The 24260-nt window shown below is 36.8% G+C and overlaps 1 protein-coding gene across 2 annotated transcripts in view; it reads left to right on the top strand.

Annotated features, from left to right (window-relative positions):
* Positions 1 to 24260, top strand: part of spas (spastin) — a 306239-nt gene that overhangs the window by 103956 nt on the left and 178023 nt on the right. The window contains exon 3 of one of the 2 annotated variants that reach the window (XM_067140818.2): positions 22467 to 22625. The exons of the other annotated variant lie outside the window; for it this stretch is intronic. Within the exon in view, the coding sequence (XP_066996919.2) occupies positions 22467 to 22625 (159 nt within the window). The remainder of the gene's footprint in view (positions 1 to 22466; positions 22626 to 24260) is intronic. 2 annotated transcript variants of the gene reach the window in all.

The raw sequence follows: 24260 nt of genomic DNA on the forward strand, positions 1-24260 counted from the left end.
AAAGAACACCCATCTCGTAAAATTACAACTTCATACATCAAACGGTTTTGGAAGGATGAATAATTTTGTTTCCGTAGCTAACCTCATTTAAGACTTCAGGGGTGGAACGTTAAAAAATATTTCCTACTTCACACCTAAGATTTAAAATACAAAGTATATACCGCTATTTGGAATTTTGTCTTCGTACGTTAAACCATTTTGGAAGAATAAATGAATTTTTTTTTTTTTCTTTCGGATCTTAACCCTCAATTAACTATCTGAATGGTTAAATTTGTTTCAAACCTTTTGTTATTTAATACCTAGGATATCATTTGAAATTTTAATTTCATAATTCAACAGTTTCATATAAATGCATATATTTGTCATCATTCATCAACCCCCAGTCAAAACCCTCATAGGGGTGTATTGTTTTAAGTCCACTTCTTATTTTTATCCTCATAAAAATAATTCAACTCCTTTTACACCTTCTTTAAGTAGATTCCACACACCCCGTCCCACCACAAAACATGTGTCTTTTATTTTTAAAGGAGATTCCAAATACCAATTTTCTCCTCCGTAACATCCTTAGTTTCTGAGATATAAGTATCCCTAAGCAAAGAATTCCACTCATTTTTCAATTCACTTATTCCCCCCTTTAATTGGATTTTCCAAAAACAAAAAATACATGTTTCTTTATTTTTAAAGGTGATTCCTAATACCAATGTCCACGTCTGTAATATCTTCAGTTTTGGAGATACCATCATCTTAATAAAAATAATTCCACCCCTTTTTCAGTCATTTTACCCCTCCCCCTTAAGTGTTTTTCCGAAAACAAAAAAAAATAGTTACTTTATTTTTAAATAGGTTAAAAATACCAATTTTCACTCTGTAATGTGTGGTAAGTTTTTGAGATAGGCTGTAGATATTCTTATTTCAAAAATTCATCCCTTTTAATACTTCCCCTTAAGCAGATTTTCAGAAAACAAATTATGCATGTTCCTTTACTTTTGCAGGATATTCCAAATACCAATTTTCACGTCTGTAACATCTTCAGTATTTGATATATAAACATCCTCATAAATAGAATTCAACACTTTCATCACTTCTTTCACCCACCCCACCCCCTTAAGTAGATTTTCAAAAGAAAAAAGTTTATTTTTAAAGAAGATTCCAAATACCAATTTTCACGTTTGTAAAATCTTCAGTTTTGGAGATACCAGCATCTTAATAAAATGAATTCAACCCCCTTTTTCAGTCAATTTACCCCCCCCCCCCCCCAAAGTGCTTTTCCAGAAACAAAACATTACCTGTTACTATCTTTTTAAGAGAGATTACAAATAACAGTTTTCATATCTGTAACATGTTACGTTTTTGAGATATATTGTAGATACACTAATTTTAAAAATTCAACCCCTTTGTCACTCCTGTTTACTCCCTCTTAAGTGGATTTTCCAAAAAAAAAAAAAAAAAAAGTATTTATTTTTAAAGGAGATTCCATATACCAATTTTCATGACTAAAATCTTCAGTTTGGAGGTATAAATATCCACATAAAATGTATTCAACCCCTTTTCACCTTTTTCACCCCTGTTAACAGGATTTTTGCAAAAACAAAAAAATATGTATTTCATTATTTTTAAAGGAGATTCCAAATTCTGATGTTCATGTCTTTAAACTGTTCAGTTTTCAAGATACAGATACTCATTTTTAAAATGCACATCCCCCCCTTTTCGCCCCCTTAGCGACAGAATATCCAAAAACCCTCCCTTAGTGAGCACCTACATTGTAATATGAATGTGTCCCCAAAATTTCATTTCTTTATGTCCACTAGTTATGGCTCGACGATGATGAATCAGTCAGTCAGGACAAGTTTTGTATATTATATATGAGTAAAGAACTGGAATCAGAGATAAGGCTTTTTGCCGATGTTATTCTGTATAGAGTAATAAATAAGTTACAAGATTGTGAGCAACTGCAAAAAGTCCTCAACAATGTTGTGAGGTGGACAGCAGGCAATGGCATGATGATAAATGGGGTCAAAAGTCAGGTTGTTGCTTTCACTAATGGGGAAAAGTCCTCTCAGTTTTAATTACTGCATAGATGGGGTGAAAGTTTCTTATGGGGATCACTGCAATTACCTAGGTATTAATATAAGGAAAGATCTTCATTGGGGTAATCACATAAGTGGGGATTGTAAATAAAGGGTACAGATCTCAGCACTTGATTATGAGGGTATTTAGGGGTTGTAGTAAGGATGAAAAGGAGAGGGCATATAAGTTTTAGGTAAGACCCCATCTAGAGTATGGTTCCAGTGTATGGGGCCCTCACCAGGATTACTTTATTAGAGAACTGGAAAGAAAAGTAGCTCGATTTGTTCTGGATGATTTTTGACAATAGAGTAGTGTCACAAAAATGTTTTTGGGCTGGGAAGATTTGGGAGAAGGGCAACAAGCTGTTCGACTAAGTGGTATGTTCCAAGATGGCATGGAGTGACATTAGTAGACGAATACGTTTGAGTGGTGTTTTTAAAAGTAGGAAAGATCACAATATGAAGATAAAGTTCAAATTCAAGAGAACAAATTGGGGCAAATACTTGTTTATAGGTAGGGGAGTTAGGAATAATTTACCAAGGGAGATGTTCAATAAATTTCCAAATTCTTTGCAATCATTTAAGGAAAGGCTAGGAAAACAATAGGTAGAAAATCTGCCACCTCTGTGATTGCCCTAAATGCACATCAATGTTGATTGATTGCATGTGTAAACAGGTTCAGGATTGTACTGAGAAATATCGTGGAAAGCAGACATACGTTGGAATACTGCTCTTTTACCTGTGTTACTACTGTTACTGCTCCCTCAACTTCACTATAACTTGATGCTGCGACCTCAAGGACTTGAATGCTATCTTTAAAGTCACTGTAATCAGTATCTGATTTGTCCAAATACCTTGAAATAGTAGCCACATTTTTGTAGTTTGAACCTGCTATTTCACAGTTTAAATCAGCTGATGTTGTCAAACTCAAGTATCTATCAAAGTAATTCTGAAAATTGTAAATGAAATGATTTAAATGCAGTATTACCCCTCTTTTGCATTAAATGCAGTATTACCCCTCTTTTGCACTTTTCAAGGGACCAAGGAATACTGGTGTAAAAGGGGGGAAAGTGTAAATCGTGGGAAACAACTTTTTCAGGTATATATAAAAATGCTCTGGAAAAGGAGGTAAATGTTACACAAATGCATATTATTAATTTATAGAGTATTTCAATCTCAATCGATTTACTGTACTTACATAAATTAAAGGTCCATGTAAGTTAATTACTGTACTGTATTAACTGTTGATTACACTATCTTTGTAATTCTGCTCATCCTTTACCGGTAGGTGGTTAAAAATTTGTGTAATACTGTATATTATTTTACTGCTGTAGTCATTTCCGGCTCCAGGTGCTCTCACAGGTGTTATGTCATCTACTGTAATTATCTGTAAACTTATGGTAGCATGTGGAATATGCCATAAAGGACCCTCTAGAGTGGGAATTATGTTGTGGTGTATACTGTAAATGGCACGTAAGGAGAGATTGCTGGCTCAGAATATTCCAGGAAATACATGGGAAGGGTTAAAACAAACACAACTTCTTATCATGAAGGAAAGACATGTGATAATTAAGGACTGTTTTTTGAACAGGTTCCTAAATTATTTAGAAAGTAGTATAGTAGTGACGGGCAATGCCCATTGTTGTTTGATCACCTTTGACAAAATTTCAAAATGCATTCAGTGGAATCAGTAGAAAAGATATCATTAAATGGTTGCAACAAAAAACACATCCATCTTGTTGGTACCACATGGATTTCTGTATGTTTAGTGGAATATCTTCTAATAATTATGGCAGCACTGCCGTTAAGAACTGGAAATACTTGTTGTTATATAATATTCTGTTATTAAAATAGGCCAATTACTTAAATCGTACATCACACATTTATCTCAGCCACCGTGGCTTCTCAGTTGATAGGTAGTACATGTTACGAAGATTAACTTGTCCATTGTGTTTGTTTGAAAAATCATCCATAAATAAAATATTAGGCAGGAGTTTGTTGCCGTGGACACTATTCGGAATATTATAATCGATTAAAAAATCATTGCTATGTAGCTGCTGATGAAGTGAAATGCGCAAGGGGTTGGAATGTAGTATTTGCAGAACAACACATTGACTGGTCCCACTCTCACATTTAATCTGTCTTAGTGATATATGTTTTGTATGCCATAGCTACTAAATGCTAATTTATCTCCTTCCTCAGTTACATTTACAAGGACAGATTGTCAACTTTCTTGATTTTTGCAAAATTCAGTATGAATATCTGAATAACTTACGAAGAAGTCATCTGGTCAATATTAGAACATATCACAGACTAATAATCTGCATGCAAACAGATACCCGAAGAAAAGAGTACAGAGAGTTTATAATATTTGCATTTGATTTTTATGTTTGCAACTGTATAATAAGGCAGCCAAGTTGTTGCTGACTCAGCTTTAACACACGCATTAAGCGTCATCTCTCTGGGGCAGACGAGGACGACTATTAAACTACGGCACAATTCTTCTTCTTTTGTGCACTTGAAGTAAAATATTCTGCCTGCCCTATCATTTTTAAACTAAGAATTATTAACAATACCTCACAATCATCACGTCAACACAAGAACAACTCGACCATCGACCACAACTTTTGATGGAATTATTGTGTGTGTTCAATAATTTTATCTTCCTCAATTCAACAGAACAAAAAAGCAGTTGAGTGCTCCAACATTTAAGAACATTCTTCCAATTATATCATGTATTTTAACTTGATGCTTTCAGCATCCTGAAACGTATTTTAATGTGTATCAATTTGTGACCTTGTCTATTTTACTTATCTGACAAGAATTTTTGCTGATGTGTCCTAAAAGAAGGGCAAAACATGTCTCGAAACTTGTTAATATCATCCTAATTAAACAGTTTTTTTAGTGTTGTGAATGTGGAATCTTTGATCGTACCCTTAAAAAGTATACTGTCGGCAATACAGGCTTTGCAGTGAAATAAAATTTTATGCAGGTTTAGTTAGTCATGTCGAGCATATTCTATATCAGGATGTTGAAAAAAATGGAATAATAAGCTGATCGTGCTAAAATCTGTACATAACCAATGCAGTAAAATGATTGAGGTCGTATCGGCTGCAACTGCCGACAAAAAAGAGAATGTAGAAAAGTGAGAAATAAACTGGAAGCAATCAATAAAGAACTAATGAATGGCTTGATTTACTTCGTAGAACACTTCAAAGAAGCCTCGAATGATTTAGAAGGAGACAGCAGTTCAACAATACAAAACATGCTCCTTTGGTTCCATCATCTAGTACCAGGAATCGCATATGGATGCAGATGAGGAGCTAGAGTGCTATCCAGTGATTGCGGCGGTGGTCTGTCTTGATTATTACAACTACAGTACCTACAAAACAATACCAGATGTGTCTTTCGTTTAACTCTGATTGGAAAGGCACAAACTGTTAGTGAACACAGCACGCTAGTAATCGGCCATTCAGCCAGCCTAGCCAGTACCCCAGCCGTAGCAAGTCCAGTCTGCAAAGGTTATCAAGCCCTTTTAGCCAAGCTACTTTGATGTGCCCCTCGTGTCGTAACAAGCCCAACCTAGATCTGTAGTGCTGTCGCATGATGCAAGCCTAGTTTAGCTGGCAGACACGCACAAGCCCAGCCAAGCCTGAGACCGCTTATTGTTCATCTATACGTTTTCCTTAATGTAGATTCATCTGGAGGCTCAAAATCAATATATTTTGTTAGGAAATTTCTCAGTACCAGATTATTTACTTTGTCAAGAGGAATGTCTGTGCAAACGAATGTTCTGCATACTGTATATAGTAGAACCTCATTAATCCGGACTAAATGGGGCTCTACGTTGTCCGAATTAATGAAAGTCCGTACTAAACAAAATATTTTATGAAATGAGCCCAGGTACATATTTAAATACTGTGTTCAGTAAAAAGAACCTGTACAATACAGTATTTTAAATTTAAGAAATACAAAGGTTGTTTAGTGTACACGATATCATGCAATACAGTATTAGGCCGTACAAAATAGAGAATAACTATACTCCACACTGCTTTACTTCTAAATTGATGTTTTAACTGATTTTGGCTCTGTCTGTTAGTTACGCGCTGAAACATAAACATCCAACCAATCCCAAGCTGCCATTCACATTGACTTATATTGGAAGAGTGCTGTTTTGAAACCTAGTTGCCAACTCTAATATTTACAATCACCACGTGGTTAACATATTTCACTCAGCGTGTATGGTTTTCGGTATTGCCCCCTTATTACCTGGCTAATCCAGCCACTGAGTGAGAGAGCCCAAGGGGAAACGTTCTTTCAAGGCTGACCGAATTTTTAGAGGCATTAAGGGAGTAGGATGGACGACCAAGCAAAGAATAAATTTTCAAAACAATATTTCTGACATTTATTCAATATAAGCATTTGCAGAAAAACACAAATAGTCTTACTGTGACAGAATTTTAAATTGTGATTTCATGGTGTCGAGTCTCTTCCAGTAGTGAGTGAACAAAATTAAATTAATCTTCGTAGGTGTAGACAAAAGTTAGGCTCTGAAAAATAACCTCAAATTAGGCCTCCATCGGCTTCAAAAATTGAAATCAAAGAAAAATGTGACTGAGCCTCTCCTAATTCACAGTAACATTTGCATATCAACTGGTATTTAACTTTGTCTTATTATTTACTATAGCAAAATTTAATTTAAAAATCCCACTTGTCCACGTAGTAAATCTCTGATTGAAATTTTAATTAATAATTATTTACACTATTCCAAGATAGGTAACGCTAGCTTATTCAATTTATGAAAATCCCCCTGTCAATCGTGAGTCTACTTCCAATGTCACAATTAATTAATTGACACTACTGTTGATTGCCATCAAATTATTTCATTACATTTCCCTTTAATAATCACACGTTCACAAAGTTAACGTATTCCACCTATTAAATTATTAATTCAGTCATGACTCAACTGATAATTTAATTAATTATTTATTATTACCTCCTTGATTTACATGTTAGATATGCAATCTAGTGCAAATTAATTTCTGTCCACACAGTATTTGAAATCTTTGCCTTTGCAGTTTTCTTTTAACTACATGATTTTTCATCTGAATCAACTTCAACAGAAAATAAATTTTAATCTAGTCTTTAAGTTATTATAATCTCAATAAATTTTTATTAAGCACTTCCATTGAACCAACACTTTGACATAAACAACGCAGGAATAATCTAAGTCATCGCGGTGAACTCATGACTAGATTAAAACACAATGTGAAAAATGAACATCTGAAAATATTGCTAACTACTCCATTCATCTCATTCTCATTCACACAAGGGTAACATGAATTTTATATACATTATTTTATGCTCGAATCCTGATTTAATTTTATCAGTTCATTATTTTTACACATGGTCGGGTCAGTAAAGTCAAGTAGATGAACCTAACCTGTTAACACATTCGACTTAGCCTATGATCAGTGATCGAATTGGAGTTATCACTTTGAGTAAATTATTTAAGAACGACGACGATCTACTGTAATTTCAGAATATTATTCGAAGATTTGATAGATATAATCATCACCATCAGGTGGCTCATGAGGTTGCTAACACAGAGTCCGTGAGCCTCAATTAATTATTATTAATTCCTACACATAAGATATGCATTCAACACGTGCTCCAAATTATACTAACTCGCAGTGTTCCAAAGACACTAACTACAAATTATTATAATTATATCCCTCAGGATCACCAATATTCCAGGCGCATTCACTAATAGAGCACATTAAAAACCTTATTCAAGAATAATCTAACACTATTTATTGCTCACGGCCGTTAAGTCACTGTTTAACCCAGTTTCATACTCAAATTTCATTATTATTATTATTATTATTATTATTATTATTATTATTATTATTATTATTAATGATTATTAAATTTATCAGCCATCTCAAAATTATCTTGAAAATGGATGATATGATCCTAAAGAATTGTAGGTAATGCATGGATGACATTCAGTTCAACTCTACTCATTGAAATCACATACAGTTCCATCTCACAGTATCTCAGATATCACATGCAATTTAACCCATTACTGCCTGAATTAATTTTTTTCTGAGATTTGCTTATTTATTGTGTTTTGCTGCATGTTTGAGACCAAAATAAACTAATAAAACAAGTTTTAGAATTTTGGAATCGCTAGGTCATAATATATTTGATGTTGCCAGATGGCAACGCTAGGCGCTTGCACTACCTATTTTTAAACAATGGTTTTGAAAGTCGAATTTAGGTTGCAAAGTGGGTATTTTTTGTTTTCGTGCAATAACAGTTTTGAAATATCTTAGCATTATTTGCTGTAAAAATATGGAATATCAGTTTTTAGTCACATCACAGCAAAAAGAAAATAGAATTATTGAACAAAGGAGAAAATATTTGTTTGCAGTACATACAGTAGATACATATGTACAGATCATTGCCTGTGAAAACAAAAAATAATTGGAACACTAGAATAACATCAAAAATAAAGAAAATGAAGAATCAAAGAACTTCAGATGCAGTTGCAAACTATAGAGTAACTACAGTAGTCTATATTTTCGGAGACATATAAAAGCCCACCCTCAATACTTGCGTGTTAGCCGCAGAGATAGAGAATGACAATCTTTCACTGTCTTCATATCATCCTGCGTGTCCCAATAAGAATGCTTGGAGGGCAACCTATTATATCCAGAAATGAAAAGTATGGTGATAAAACGAATTTCATCAGAAGTTATTTGTGGGTCCGTACAATTTAAAAACACTGCATACGTTTTAGTCTCTCTAACTAAATGTTCGATCAGCTGGTTATCTGTAAACAATTCAAAAATGTCAACAACAGTCGTGGATTTTTACTTGCTATAACTAGGCTCCATTGGTCTATCTTTAGTTTATTTGATTTATTATTTCCTCTATCAGTTATCCGCTCTTTCGCAGCATTGGGTATTGAAACAGATCTTGCATCAGTAGACAGAAAAGGCACTTCGTCCTCTGGTAACACAACTTCACCATCGTAACTAATCCCAATTCTTTCATTATTTACAAGCTTCATTTCAGCACTGCCACGTAACTGTCGAGAGAGAGATTATCAATAAGCCCACCATCATCTTCATCACCAGGAGCCCTCATCTGTAAGTACATTTACATAGGGCGGTTCCACAAAAATATCACCATCGAGATCTTCAGTCAGTAGCATATCCAGTGCTTCTAAAAGCGAAAATCCCTTCCTGCAATGAAGATGTATGAATCAGTGTAAAGTATCATGATCTGACAGCTGCAGCAATTTTACTGAGTATAAACTCCTAGCGTTGCCATATAATTCAACAAGCACTACTACAGCATTATGCGCCCGTACTATTTCAAATGCTTACAACACACATAATGAAGTGTGCACAACACTACTGTAAACATAATCCAATGAAAGAACTTAACTTACAGATTTTATATCCTTAGATGAAGCCGGCAGCCATTTCGCAGGAATCTTAAAATAACCAAGAGTCCACCAGTCTTTGTGTCACAACAATAGATTTTTAAATTAAATAAACGTGATTACTCGATTCTACAAACTCTTCTCTAACTGTCAGATAACACAACAATCTTCCTGATTATTCAAAAGAACAACTACAGCAAACTACACTAATGGAGTTCACAAACCTCGATCACACACGTAACTCGTCTACGTTTAACACATTGGAGACCAAGCCCGAGTGTGTATCGGGGTGGGGTAACAGCGCAGACTGACCGCACCCGAGACTAACTCGGGCCCGTGTATTTGTTATATTGTCAACACAGCCAGGACGAGAATCGAGCGGAAACTATACATACCACATTAAATAACTTTTATAACAGATATACCGTGCGTTCTTGTCCTCTGTCGTTATTTTCTCAAAATTATAGCAGCTTATTTTTGCTAGAGTTTGCTTCTAAACTCCATGCTTCCAGCCTTGGTTCCAGCTGCTCAAGGCACGCGCTTTCAGAGTTTTGTTTACATTGTGCGACTGTATTTTGTTTCTGCTATCATGATTGCATCATTGATTGAAAGTAGAATAGTAGAGATTTTTTGATGACAGAGGTTCAGAAGGAGAGGTAGATGACTCAGATCTAGACCCTGATTTCGAACTTCATGTTAGTGATGAAGTTATTTATAACCTATTCTATCATATTCCACCCAGGTGTGATTTTGCACTTTGTAATTTATTCAGCTAATGTTTCATGATCTTCATATGACTGGAGTTTCATTTCGAACGAAGTGACGCAAGTGATGATAATTCAAAGGCAGGGACTGATTCACATTCGCCAGGTACTTTTGGTGATTTGGATGCACTTGTAAAGCCTGTGCAGGTAAAGGAAAAGTAAAAAATGGGAAGGTAACAAGAAAAGAGACATACTGGTGGCATCCAATGTGTTCTGTAGCACTTTGTGTCCCTGAATGCTTCAAACTATACCACACTCAAGTTCATTATGTGTAAGACTTTGTTGTCACACTTTTCTTTGTTGTTGCAAGACTTACCGTTGGAAAATGTGTAATGTGAAAAGTATTCAATAGATCTTAATGCAACTTTTTAATCTGTAGAATAGATGCAACAAATAAACATTACATGCAGAATTTACTAGTACATTGCCTTTAGACTATCCTGAAGCAGTTGGGAAGCTTTTATGCAAAGATGGATCTGCTGAAGAAACCAACAACATCTACCTTGATATCTGCATTCCATTTGTAGTATATCTTGGTGAAAACATTCCCCTTGCTCATCACTAACTGCCCAAATTCTCAGGGAAGAAGTTTAAGTGTGAATGTAGAAAATGCATTTTCAATGACATCCTACATCCTAAGTTTCTGTAGTTATTTAAATGATCATTGATAAGAGTATCACTATTTTGTACTTTTTTGTTACCTAGAAACCTATTCACCACTTTTTTTATGACAACCACGCAGCAAGTTCAGCGGGATTCAGCTTAGCATCAAATTGTGAATTCGTAAGCAATTGTCTTACCTGAGGGCCAACAAACTTCCTTCTTTTACCTTGGCTGCACTTATACTGGGAAACAGTTCTGTCAGGTATTTGAAAGCTTCCCCTGTTTTGTCCATTCCCTTCACAAAGTTTTTCATGAGCCCCAGTTTTATATGTAAAGGCGGAGGATACACATTTAAAAGGTTCACCAGTGGCTTGTGTTTTATATTTCCGTGGTTCGAATTCTTCTCTCTTGGGCCGCTCTTTGACTATGTAGTGTTGTTCAATAGCTTGACTATCCGACAGGCACAGGAAACTACAGAATTTTGTGAATCCACTCTGTAATCCTGGGAGAAGTCGAATAACTTTTCAATTGCAAATACGCCAGTTATGTTCCTTGTATTTAATTGCTTCTAGAATCATTGACATACTTTCGTGTGTTTCTTTCATACTAACTGCATGGGCCACAGGAACAGATGGCAGTTTATTGCCATTGTGAAGTAGTACAGCCTTCAAACTAATTTTGGAAGAATCTATAAATAAATGCCAATTTTCAATATTGTATACAATTTTTAGCTTTGACATCAAGCCAGTCACATCACAACAAACACAGAGTGAACCATCTTGCCTAAAATATGGTAATAAGTTTTCATTCCTATTTCAGTAAATGGTAACTTCCATGTCCTTTCCCAGTAAATTCCACTCCTGAAGTCTTGAAGCCAGGACTTCAGCATCGTGCTTTGACAGATGTAAGTTGCACACTAAGTCATTAAGTTCGTTTTGTGAAGGATAATGTGGATATCTTTCTTCCATGGCACTGTAAGATGACTGAAGGAGCCACTGATAAGTAATTTCCATGAGGTATTGGTCTGATGGCTGAACGCAAATCGGGATATGAGATTTTATTTTTATTTTTTGATGAAAACCCTGATATTTTGGTTGTGCAGAAATAAGTGATTGGTATGATTTTCTTGTTCGCGCTATGAAACTTGAAGTCCAAACGGCATGTGCTGTTTTTCCCCTTTTAGCCACTGAGTCAGTTTTACATACCAAAGATCTAGTTTAGCTTGAACTTCTGCTTCTGTCTCACCCCATAGCATAACATCATCAGCAAATACAAGTGCATTTGTTGTCCGATCCTTTGTTTTCACTGCTTTATAACCTCATCCATGACAGTAATGAAGAGAAGTGGTGATAGACAACTTCCTTGTTGCACTCTGCTCTTGGTTTCAAAACAGTTTGACCTGCCTCCTTGAATTTGCACACAGCTCTTTGTCTCTCGGTATAGTTATTTTACTCGAGCTATAATCTCATCTGGCACTTCTTTACGTCTCACACATTCCCATATGTGCTTACGTGGTACGTGATCATATGCCTTTTCAGTATCCAGGAATACCACTATAACCGTTCTATTCTTATCTGAGAATTTTTCCAAGAGCGTTCTGTCAAAAAAATGAGGTCTAGCGTTCATCTGTTCGGTCTAAATCCATGTTGTTTTCCTCAAGTTTAGGTTTAACAAATTTTCTGATTTTTCTCTCCAAGAGGGTCTCATATATTTTTAACCCATGAGATAGAAGGGTTATGTCTCTATAATTGTTACACTTCTTTCGGTCACCTTTCTTAAATAGTGGAATAATCACTCCTTGCCTCCAGCCACTAGGGATTTCATTTTCTTCCCATATTTTATTTAGTACTCTGTACAACCATTGTACTCCAGCTTCTCCAAGTGCTTGAATCATATCCACACTGAATTCGTCCAGTCCTGCAGACTTGCTGTTTTTCATTTTACATATTGCTGTTTCCACTCCCAGCCAGGTCAAACTTTCTACATTATAATTTATAGGGTTGTGCCATTTCTAGCTTTGACAGCAGCTTTTACATCCTCATTCCACCATGCTGTTACTTTGGATTTTCTTATTTGGCTCTGCCTTCAACATACTCTCTCAGCTGTCTTCACCAATACTCTACTCAGGTTATCCCATTCCTCATTTGCAGATCTCAGATGTTCTTTTGTCTTAAAAACTTATGCAAAAATAATATGTAATTACATAAAAATCTGCTCCCTGGTAACGACATCCAACCTCATCCCAGTATAAATGTTAATTATAGTAGAAAAGATTGTGATATTTTATTTCTTTGTATATTTTTGTAGTAGGTTATGTACCTAGTCTGGCCATAAATACAGTTACTGTACAAGCTACCTGATGCCAAGTTCTGCCATTTTTTCCTGCATTAACTTCCAAAGTGATTCTATTGCTTCCAGTGTCTCGTAATCATGGAATGGGGCAATTATGAAAATGGTGTTGTGGTAATAGCGTAGGAAGACAGTCTTTTGGTATCTTTCATACCCTTAAGAAAGTTGAGAATGTGATTATTATAACCTGGATTTATAAGAACAATCAAATAGTAAACTAAGGTGGCAAATAAACACAAGAAAAAAGAAAATGTAAGGAAAACTACGTGAAAATCTGAGGAATTACTTCTTTCATAGATCTCTTACCTTATTTGAGGCTGTTACAATATATAGGGAAGTTAATCCTGAAATTTTCTTGTATGAAGCTACTGCCTCTGTCAGTAAAGAATAATTTGTACAGTGAAAATATTCTTTCGACGTAACATGACATTACAGATGCAAGTGAAAAGCACTACAGTTCTTCTTTGATGAATTCCTGTAAAATATCTGTTCTTTCACCAGAAAGCTTTTTAGAAATTTGACACTTGTTTTATAACCAGGATTTCAGTAATATCTGACTGGCCTTGTCGAATGCAGTTTGGTAACACCGTGATTTTATAAAAACAATGTTACTGGAATTTTGTATCAGAGAAAATGAATGTTTCAAAGAGTTATTTCGAGTTTCCGACTGTTATAGTACTGTAAAACAGGTTTAAGTGGATCACATGTACTGAAGCTACTCACAAATGCTCAGATGCCAAATTACACCTTCAAAGCAAACAAAATTAACTCGCCAGTAGCCCGAGTTTGAAGGGGGAGAAGTGATTTAAAGTAATACAGTACTTATATTTTTGTGGTACTATAGCAGAACACAATATGTCAAAGAACTTTATTTTTCAGGACATAAAGTGAATTTCATTTTGGTTACGTATTGACGCTTTTAAAAGTTGGTGAGTTAGCTGAAATTCATATTGTATTTCAGTGGTCTCTGAGTGCAAGTGGCGTACATTTGTGATAATAAAAAGAAGGAATAAGTTTTATTCAGAAAGTTCATAGAACAAATCACTCAGTTGCCTCAAATGTACTAAACATATTGGAATCTTTATTTAGGGAACAGCGTATTCTACGGGGGTATAGGGTAGCATGCCTGCCTCTTACCTGGAGGCCCCGGGTTCGGTTCCCGGCCAGGTCAGGGATTTTTCCCTGGATCTGAGGGCTGGTTCGATGTCCACTCAGCCTACGTGATTAGAATTGAGGAGGTATCTGACGGTGAGATAGTGGCCCCGGTCTAGAAAGCCAAGAATAATGGCTGAGAGGATTCATCGTGCTGACTACACAACACCTCGTAATTTGCAGGCCTTCGGGGTGAGCAGTGGTTGCTGGGTTGGCCAAGGCCCTTAAGGGTTGTAGTGCCATGCGGTTAGTTAGGGTTGTTCAGTATTCTACGGGCACTAGAATCATACCAGGCGTTGCCATCGTACTGTCACAAAATCTACTACCATATTGGCATTAAAACTGAAAATTCAATTTTTTTATATATTGGGTTCTGCCTTATTACCACAGATATGGTCCTTAGAACACTGCTTTGGCATCTGTGCATGTGTGATCCAGGTAATTGGGAGGGATGTTTATGGAAACAATGTCTCTCTTTTGGATGCCATTTTTAGCAAAACATTCCTGGGCTGTGGCTATGCTGGCTCTTCTTCTGCATTTAAGTAATACGAAACTGTTTCCACTTATGTTCTGAGTAGTATGACAAACCATGAACTGTATTGAGTTAAAACTGGCTGAGGATGTAAAGAGTTAGAAGCAGTTCACAAAACTTTTGAATTTTAATCGGTGACTTTACACACACTTTCTTCATCCAGGAGACAAGAAATTCCACGTCTTTAGAATGGCTTCTAACAGTTTCAGTGACACAATGCAAACAATGAGCAAGGTATGTCAGGTGAACTAATTTATGGTAAATAATTTTTAACCCTTTTCCTGCATTAACAATATGTTGAGCAGCATCACTGATAAATAACAGTACATTGTCATACTGTACCAGTTTTGGCCTCAGGAAAACTGACTAGTCATTGAAAAATTTTTCAACAGTGGAATTATTTATTCAGTCATGTACTTGTACATTAAGAAGAGATGATCTGCTGCCTGCTTTCATAGCATAAAGCACAATGCTACACACCACATTATCCTGATGCATGTGTGGTTTCTTCTATAGAAATGCATATTTTTTCATGCTTCATTTTATCCCAGTCATTACAAATTCCATCTTGACAACACTGTGGCACATAGTTTTTGCGCATTGTTGATTCATCTCGTATGCTTTTATTGGTGCATTTTTCTAGAAATGCCCGAAGCTGCACATTATTCAGTTTCCAAAACAGCATGTCAAAATTCACTAAATGTATCTCTTGAACTTGGTTCTTCACCTACGTTGCTTGTAATCGGTTGCTGATTTAACTTAGACTACTTCTTCTTAACACTCTCCTTACGCCGCGTTGTATTAATATACTGCATAATGCTGTAATTTTTCTTTGCAGAAACACACTGTTCACATACCAAACAAAATAAGACTTTGCCGTCCTCACTAAAAGTATTACTGCGAAACTCGTTTATGTATATTGTGTAACAATACAGATTGAGAAATTTCTGTGGATTTTTTAACTTAGCTATAGCACCTCACCTTATTGAACCAACTTGTTATTCATGACTAATACACAGCAACTGGGTGAGCTAACAGCTTGGAACTTGCAGATTCACCAAGCGTGTGACAAAATACCAATATCCAGTTTGACTGCCTAATTGCAGAAGCAACATCAGCATTGAATCCCAAGTTTTTCTCTTAGTTGTCTTACTTAGTCTCTTACTAGGTGAATCAAATATAAACCAGAATTATTTTTTACAGTTTTATTGAATCCACCAACAAATACACAACAAGCACTTCATTTTTCTACATAGTCTCCCGAATTTGAGACACATTTTTGCCACCAAATTGGCAACCTTTTTTATGTCATCGAAAAAAGAAGAACGTGTGTGCAGCTAGTTGTGCATGTACTCCTCTACCGCTGCATCATCATGAAATCACTTTCCTCTCAATGCGAAGTTTGTTGAGTTATGCAGCTTTTGTCTCAACCAAAAGACGGCAGTAATAGGCTGCATTCACTGCCCGTTGTTCGTGCAAGAAATCTACAAGCAAAATGCCCGCATAGTTTTTAAAAAACAAAACAGTTGCGAGCACCTTTCCAGCAGAAAGGCTTGTTTCGGCCTTGACTGGACCAGCTGCACCTCGTTCTCGCCACTCTATACTTCGTTGTTTTGACTCCGGGGAGTAATGATGAACCCAAGCTTCATCAGAAGTGACAATGCAACGCAAAAAATCATATCCTTCCTCCTTGTAGCAATCTAGATGCCTCCGACAACCATCCTGGTGGAATTTTTTTTTGTTCCTGGGTGAGGAGACGAGGAATCCACAAGGCAGACAATTTCTGAAGGTAGAGTTCATCATTGATGATGGCTTGAACACTTCCAAAGCTTATTCCTACGAGTGAAGCAATTTCAAAAATGTTTATGTGGCGATCTTCCTCAATAAGGTCATGTACAGCACGAATGTTGTCTGCAGTGATGCTTGTCCGCGTTCATCTTTGGTGGGGCTCGTTTTCCACTTCTTCCTGTCCTAGCAAAAATTGTTTGTGTCATTCATACACCTGGGTCTTTGAAAGAATTGCGTTCCCAAATTGTGCACGGAGCTTTCTCAAATTTCCGAAGCTTTGGTTCCTTCTTTCGCCAGAAACTTGATGATGCGCTGCGCAACGGACGTGTGTACCTCTTGCTCGATCCTGGCGTACTGAAGCGAGTGGTCGCTCTTTTGTATGTGATGCATCAAGATCCTTACTCCGGACATCCCCACCAACATCCTTTCAAAGCCCCACCCATTTCCCATTCGCTACGGGAGCCGCTAATTTTTAATTCTGCTTTATATTTGATGCACCTACTATGTGGTATTATTTGACTACATCCAGGGCTTCCCCATTTTAAACTTTTACCCTAGCTTTGCCTTTTTATGCATTTGACTGAAGTTGCTATGTTATTAGCCAATAAAAAAGGAATCGGTGAGTAATGATTGATAGGAGTGACATGTACTTTTTGAAATAACTGTTTTCAGGTAAAATATGCTTTTTCAATTCAAAATCATAAAATAAGCAGTCAGAACCATTTTTCTGTGGAATAAGCATTCTTAACACGTTGACTGCCAGGACACATAGCAAGAAATGTGCCGGTGGCCAAAGCATTCTTTCTTCTGTGCATATAGTAAATAAGCAGTAAAGCAAATTTCGAAGTGATATTTCACTTAATCGTTCAATGTACGTACGAAATGCAATAAAAATTCCCAGCGCCCCGAGGTACCGCCGTGGCCCCGCAGAAAAGTTCACTGCATGGTTTTGCCTAGATGACCAGAGCGGTACAGTCTAGCGGTATTAGAAGCTTGCTTTGTTTGATAGTACACATTGTAAATAACAGAGAGCATGCCACGATTTATTTACTAGCACTTAGGACTACAATCGCAAGGCACTCATTGTTTTACAGTAGGGTGTGTGCGAAATACTTGCGAGGTATTTCTAAGTTATTGTACCAGTGAACGGAGAGGTTAGTTATAAAAACGAAACTGTTTTCTTCTCGATCTTGGAAGATAATGACGCTAGCCCTTCAGTATGAGAATTCTGGTATGTAGTGTCCATGCCTAACTGATCTATTATGTTTTGCAACACAAAAACACTTCACCGAATCAAATTTGAAATATATTTATTTCCTATTTACTCTTGCCAAATGTTCAGTGGTAGTGTAAAATGTTTCTATGTTGTCAATGAATGTTGTTAATTTAGGAAATGCAAATACGCTCATGTTTACGCTATATTTTTTGCGATAAGCGTAGAAATCAGCTCAGATATGGGTGCAACAACTTGGAAGGAATCAGTGTGGCCTATTGATTAGGTAAGCATAAGCTTGGGGTTAAAATAGGAAATCACAGAAAACCATAACCAGGTTTCCAGACAGTAGGATTCAAACCCACAATCTCCAGAATTTTGAGCTTGCGAGATAGCTAATCTGGTACACCTAAGCACATGGCTAAAGTGATTGGAAAAATACTCACATATTGCCAATAAAAGGAGGCTGGATTAATAAAAAATGAAGACTATATTTTGGAAACCAAGCACAGGATTTGCTCCGAGGCCATAGCGGTACGTTAGCATAGTGAATTCAACAGCTCAGTGGTCCGCCGGTCTGGCAGGAAAAGTCATATAGCAACACTTGTCAGCGGTACTTTGTACCGCCGTGGCCTCATGAGACACTCTCTCAGCGGTACAATGTACTGTTCTGGCAGCCAATGTGTTAGGTACTACGAGATAATTAATATTGCTTATCAAGGTGTGTCTTATGAAGTATAACACTTCAGCCTACCATTAGAAGTAGTGATGGGAGTATTCAAGACCAAAATGTCGAATTCTATTCTTAAAAGTCCTAGAGATATCTCAACTGTTGATAAAAGTATTTGAATACTTCCGCACGAGGTAATCACCAATGATAATCCCAAAGCGAGACCACATTGGTCTCTCTTTATGCAGTATTTGAGAACAGTGAGGATAGTAGCGTCATCTCTCTGGAACTACCTCTGTATTCATGTTGGGGGTAAGGAGAGTAATGCACAACATACGAGTATTTACCTAAGATGTATTTGAATGCGTCTCTCAGACGGAAGAATGAGAACTCGATTTATTCGAATACTTCTCTCAGACAGAAGAACGAGAAGTTCTCGATGTATTCGAATGCCTCTCTCAGATGGTTAATGGTCACTGTCTAAAAACAAATCACTTACAATAAATTGTTTGCTTTCTTTATACGTCTTATAAGGAGAAATAAAATGTTTCTTCTTTTCTTTTTTCAGAATTTGCTTTACGTTGCACCGACACGCATAAATCTTATGGCAATGATGGGATATTAAACGGCTAGGAGTGGGAAGGAAGTGGTCATGGCCTTAATTAACATACAGCCTCTGCATTTTCCTGGTGTGAAAATGGGAAACCACGGAAAACCCTGTTCAGGCCTGCTGACAGTGGGATTCGAACCTACTCCGTCCCGAATGCAAACCGACAGCTTAGTGTCTCGACCCACACGGCCACTCTCTCAGTGAAAAAAGAAGTTAGTTAACACAAATGATATGTAATATATACATAATATATGAATGAAAATACACATTTTGACAACCAATGGCATAATATCCAATTTATATAAAATATCTGCAATTCAAAATTTCCCGTGTGTTAATCAAATAATATATACAATGTGCAAGGCTAGCCTTTGTTAAAGCACTTCCTGAACACTCATTGTTCCTGATGTCTTCAGTTTGCTTACATTTCAGTTACTCGAGTTACGTAAGATTCGAGAGAAACTAGTTTCCGAATGCAAGTTTTGATTCTTAAATGTTCTCGGATGCATAGTAATCGATTCTGGAAAATATTCGATTCTGCCCGTCACTAGTTAGAAGTATGAAAAAATATACATATTGCCTAGAAATCCAAGCTTTACTGTCGACCAAAATATTATACGCACTCGAGTTTGGAGGTGGTTTATGAAATAACCAATAGGCCCACTGAAAATAATATAAACACCATCTTTTTTCCTCGCTTCATTTCACGTTTGGTCATGTAGGTTTTGAATTTTTAATTTATATTGTAATATTTTTTATCGCAGGTGGAACGCAAAAGATGCCCTTTTGAGCCTGTTTCAACCATGTCGTTCTACCAATACAAATACAAACTGATATTTAAAAATGTGAAATCATTTATGTATTTCACAGTCATACAGCATAACTATTGGATACGTAAAAATTTTCCAACCACACCGATCCGAGAAAGTTACCTCAGGACATTGTTTCTCCGAAACCCCTTGTCTGATGAAATCCAAATTTTAACACAGTATGCACTGGGATGGTTTAAATATAGTTTATAAATTTCAGAATTTTGTGTTTCCAAGAAAAAAAGTTATAAATTTTCTGAGGTAACTTTTTCTCGGATCGGGGTGGTTGGAAAATTTTTATGTATCCAATAGTTATGATGTATGACTGTGAAATTTGTAAATGATTTCACATTTTTTAATATCAGTTTGTATTTGTATTGGGTAGAACGACATGGATGCTTAACTGGCTTGTGCTGGAAAGACCTTGTAATGTTACTGCGATAGTGCCAGACACCGTGCCATGCCACACCACGCTGGAAGTTGAGTCTACTGATTACAGTTGGCTGCACAGTGGCATTTGCTTCGCAGTATGCTTAAAACGTCCCTCTGGAATTTAATAATTACCTGGAATCAGCATTGAAGCCATTGGCATTATTGAGGCAATGAAAAACATTTCCCATCAATTTTTCTCATAAGGAATAGCAAGCTCACGTCCTCATCCTGAGGTGGTGGAGCTCTTTTCAAGCACATCCCCAGTGGAGTTGAGCTCCATGTATCATTTTATAACAGCTCTTCTCCCAGTCTTAAACCTCTGGCATTACCGGTAATCGAGCCCAGGTTCCCCAAGGACGGCAGCAAGTAACACTAACCGTTACGCTACGGAGGTGGTCAGCTTTTCCTTTTACAGTTTTACTTCTTGCTTTACGTCGCACCGACACAGACAGGTCTTATGGTGACAGGGGAATGGGAAAGAGCTAGGAGCGACCATGGCCTTAATTAAGGTACCCCACCATTTGCATGGTGTAAAAATGGGAAACTACAGGAAACCATCTTCAGGGCTGCCGACAGTGGTGTTCGAACCCACTATCTTCCGAATGCAAGCTCACAGCTGCGCGACTCTAATCGCACGGACAACTCGTTCTGTGGACACCTTTTCTCATAGGGACATTGGACCTCCAACGGCAACTTTAAAAATATATTACTTTTGTTTTTATGTTGTTTTTGCTTTCTAAATTTTTTAAGTATTTGGTATTTACTTACCAGCCTGACTTCTCCGCTGCTACCTGGCCTTTCGTCCTACCAGTCACTAGAATTCCCATGCTGGGGTTTTCTACCCACAATAAATCATAAGTTATGAATTTCATTATGGTCCGTATTGACAATTGATAGTACCCACGATAAACACGTATTTTCCATCTTCATATTAACTAACTTCAGTTCATTTTGTTGGCAAGTGCATATTCCTATAAGACGCCTCCAAGACCTTCGTTCACTGAATTTTGGTAGTGAGTGCCATTTGTTTTATTACCTTAGATGGCAATAAGGTAGGTAAAAAAAAAAAAAAAAGGGTTTCTTATTCATCAACGAACAGCTGATTGCCTTGGAATATCAGTTCGGTCTATCAAATATGCAGTGAAGAAGAATAAAGAAAATGATGGCAAGGAAATCATTGAAGGTACTCCCACGCCCGATATGAAGAAATGACTCTCAGCAGGACGACCACACACTCTAATAGAACAAGTAGCGAATATTTATGATTAACTTAAATATTATATTTAAGTGGTCCGCCTATTCAATACGTATATAATTTATTACATCTAGTACATGTTTCGTCCCCTAAGGGACATCATTAGCTAGAATAAACTACAATAATATATCAGAATACAAAAAGTACATTACTAGATTGTAAAGACAAATTAAAACACTTTTATATACAAGGACATTTAAAATGAATTATCAGCAAACTTTGTTAAAGTTGCAAAACTGAATAACGTGAAATGGAACGAGGAAAATGGTGTTATATTTTCAGTGGGCCTATTGGTTAGTTCATAAACAACCTCCAAACTCGAGTGCACATAATATTTTGGTCGACAGCAGCTATTATTCCATGCTGACTTTTTCCTTTCTTGATATTTACCTGATAGACAAGTTCGTTGTTAACCGATTTTTTAATTTCACTTCCTCAGTTATCCAGAATCCTCTACAAACTGCTTGGGATGCTGCATTACATTTTCACCAGCCAAATTGTTCTTTAGAGTATCGCTTGAAATTCCTTGATGAGTTTATCATGATCACGATTTTACTTATTTTGTGTGTGTGTGTGTGTGTGTGTGTTTTTTAAAATCTGACCCCACTCTCAGTAAAGGCATTTCTCTGCAATTTCTTTGTATAAAATTTTGGAACCCTCATGAGAACTTGAAATCTCTAACCTTATATTATGATTTGTAATACTGAAGTGTAAGCTATCCCTACCATTGTTAGTGAGCACATTTTTGTTTTTGCTTTTTATTTTAGTTGGTCTAGTGCACCTGGGACAGTTAGAAGTGGATAACGAGCCTAGAAAGCAGAGGTTGACTCATCCCCGTGCAGTCTCTCCCAAGCCTAAGTCCCATATGCTTCAGCCCCTATTGAATGATGGACCTGAGGGTAAAGCCAGCCCTCCCATACCCCCTAGTAGGTACAAACAAAAGTATATATTTCTCACATGTGTTGGTCTTAATTTTAAAGCTTTGGTCCTATTTATTTTTGTTATTTATGTTTCATCCATTCTATCATTTTGTTTTTAATTTCTTCAAACTGGTGAAATTGAAACTATTATGTTAACATTGATTTTTTCACGGCCCGTACTTGTAAACATCATATGGGCTTTTGGGCTTATGCCATGTCAAGAAGCAAGGCAAAACTCTTTACGTTTCACAGAGAACTTTGCTCCGCATCTTCAGAAGAAAATTTCAACTGTTCACGAGGAAGACTTCTACAATAATAACCCTTCAGCTTACTGTTACAAGTATGAAAAAAATATGCATATTGCCTAGAAATCCGGGCTATAGTCATTATTCTATCCTGACTTTAGCCTTTTCCAATCACCTGATTGACAAGTTATTTGTTAACTGATTTTTAATTTCACTTCCTCAGTTATCTAGAATCCTATGCAGGCGTGCTGAGTGGCTCAGACGGTTGAGGCGCTGGTCTTCTGACCCCAACTTGGCAGATTCGATCCTGGCTCCGTCCGGCAGAATTTGAAGGTGCTCAAATATGTCGGCCTCGTGCCTGTAGATTTACAGGCACGTAAAAGAACTCCTGCGGTACCAAATTCTAGCACCTCGGTGTCTCTGGAAAAAAACGTAAAAGTAGTTAGTGGGATGTAAAACGAAATAACATTATTATTAGAATCCCCTACAAACTGTTTGGGATCCTGCATTTCAGTTTCACCACCCAAATATTTCTTCCTCGTGAACAGCCGAAATTTCTCTGAAGATGCGGAGGAAATTTCTCTGCGAAACGTAAAGAGTTTCGCCTTGTTTCTTGACCCGCCATAAGCCCAAAAGCCCATATCACGTCTGAAACTATTATGTTGCTTTCTGGGAACATGAGGCCTGTTAGACAAATGTAACATTTTAGATTGAACTTTACATTGTGAACATACAGAAAATATTTGTTCGGTCTTTTTTTAATATAAATCGCCTCTTTTATATCATTAGAAGCATTACTCAGTGCTCTGCAATTAATCGCAATGCATTCATTGATGCTCGATTCATACATCCTGTGGAAAAGCTACGGTATAGGTATATTCCTATATCCCCCCCCCCCCTTTTTTTTTTTTTTTTTTTTTTTTTTTTTTTCTAATATTTTCCCTCTCAATTTTTACCTTGTTCTGAAGTGTAGTGTACTCTGTTTGAAATGTAGGAACACTAATGGTTTTTTCCACATATTTTATATAAAGTAATTTAAACGTGATATAACCAAGCATGTTGGCTGCGCAGTTCGGGTCACATAGCTGTGAGATTGCATTCAGTACATGGTGGGTTTGGACCCCACTGTCGGCAGCCCTGAAGACAGTTTTCCGTAGTTTCCCGTTTTCATATTAGGCAAATGATGGGTCTGTAGGCCACCGTTGATTCCTTCCCAGTCCTAGCCCTTTCCTATCCCATTGCTGCCATAAGACCTGCTTGAGCTGGTACGACATAAAGCCAATAGCAAAAAGGAAAAGCTGTATGTTAGGAACTGTTGTCTGTTCCAATGGTTAAAGCGACTGGTTGCCCTCCAAGTGGTCCTTGTTTAATTTCATGATTCTGCGTAAGAGTTTTG

Source organism: Anabrus simplex, chromosome 2, assembly GCF_040414725.1.
Source record: "Anabrus simplex isolate iqAnaSimp1 chromosome 2, ASM4041472v1, whole genome shotgun sequence".
Lineage (NCBI taxonomy): Eukaryota > Metazoa > Arthropoda > Insecta > Orthoptera > Tettigoniidae > Anabrus > Anabrus simplex.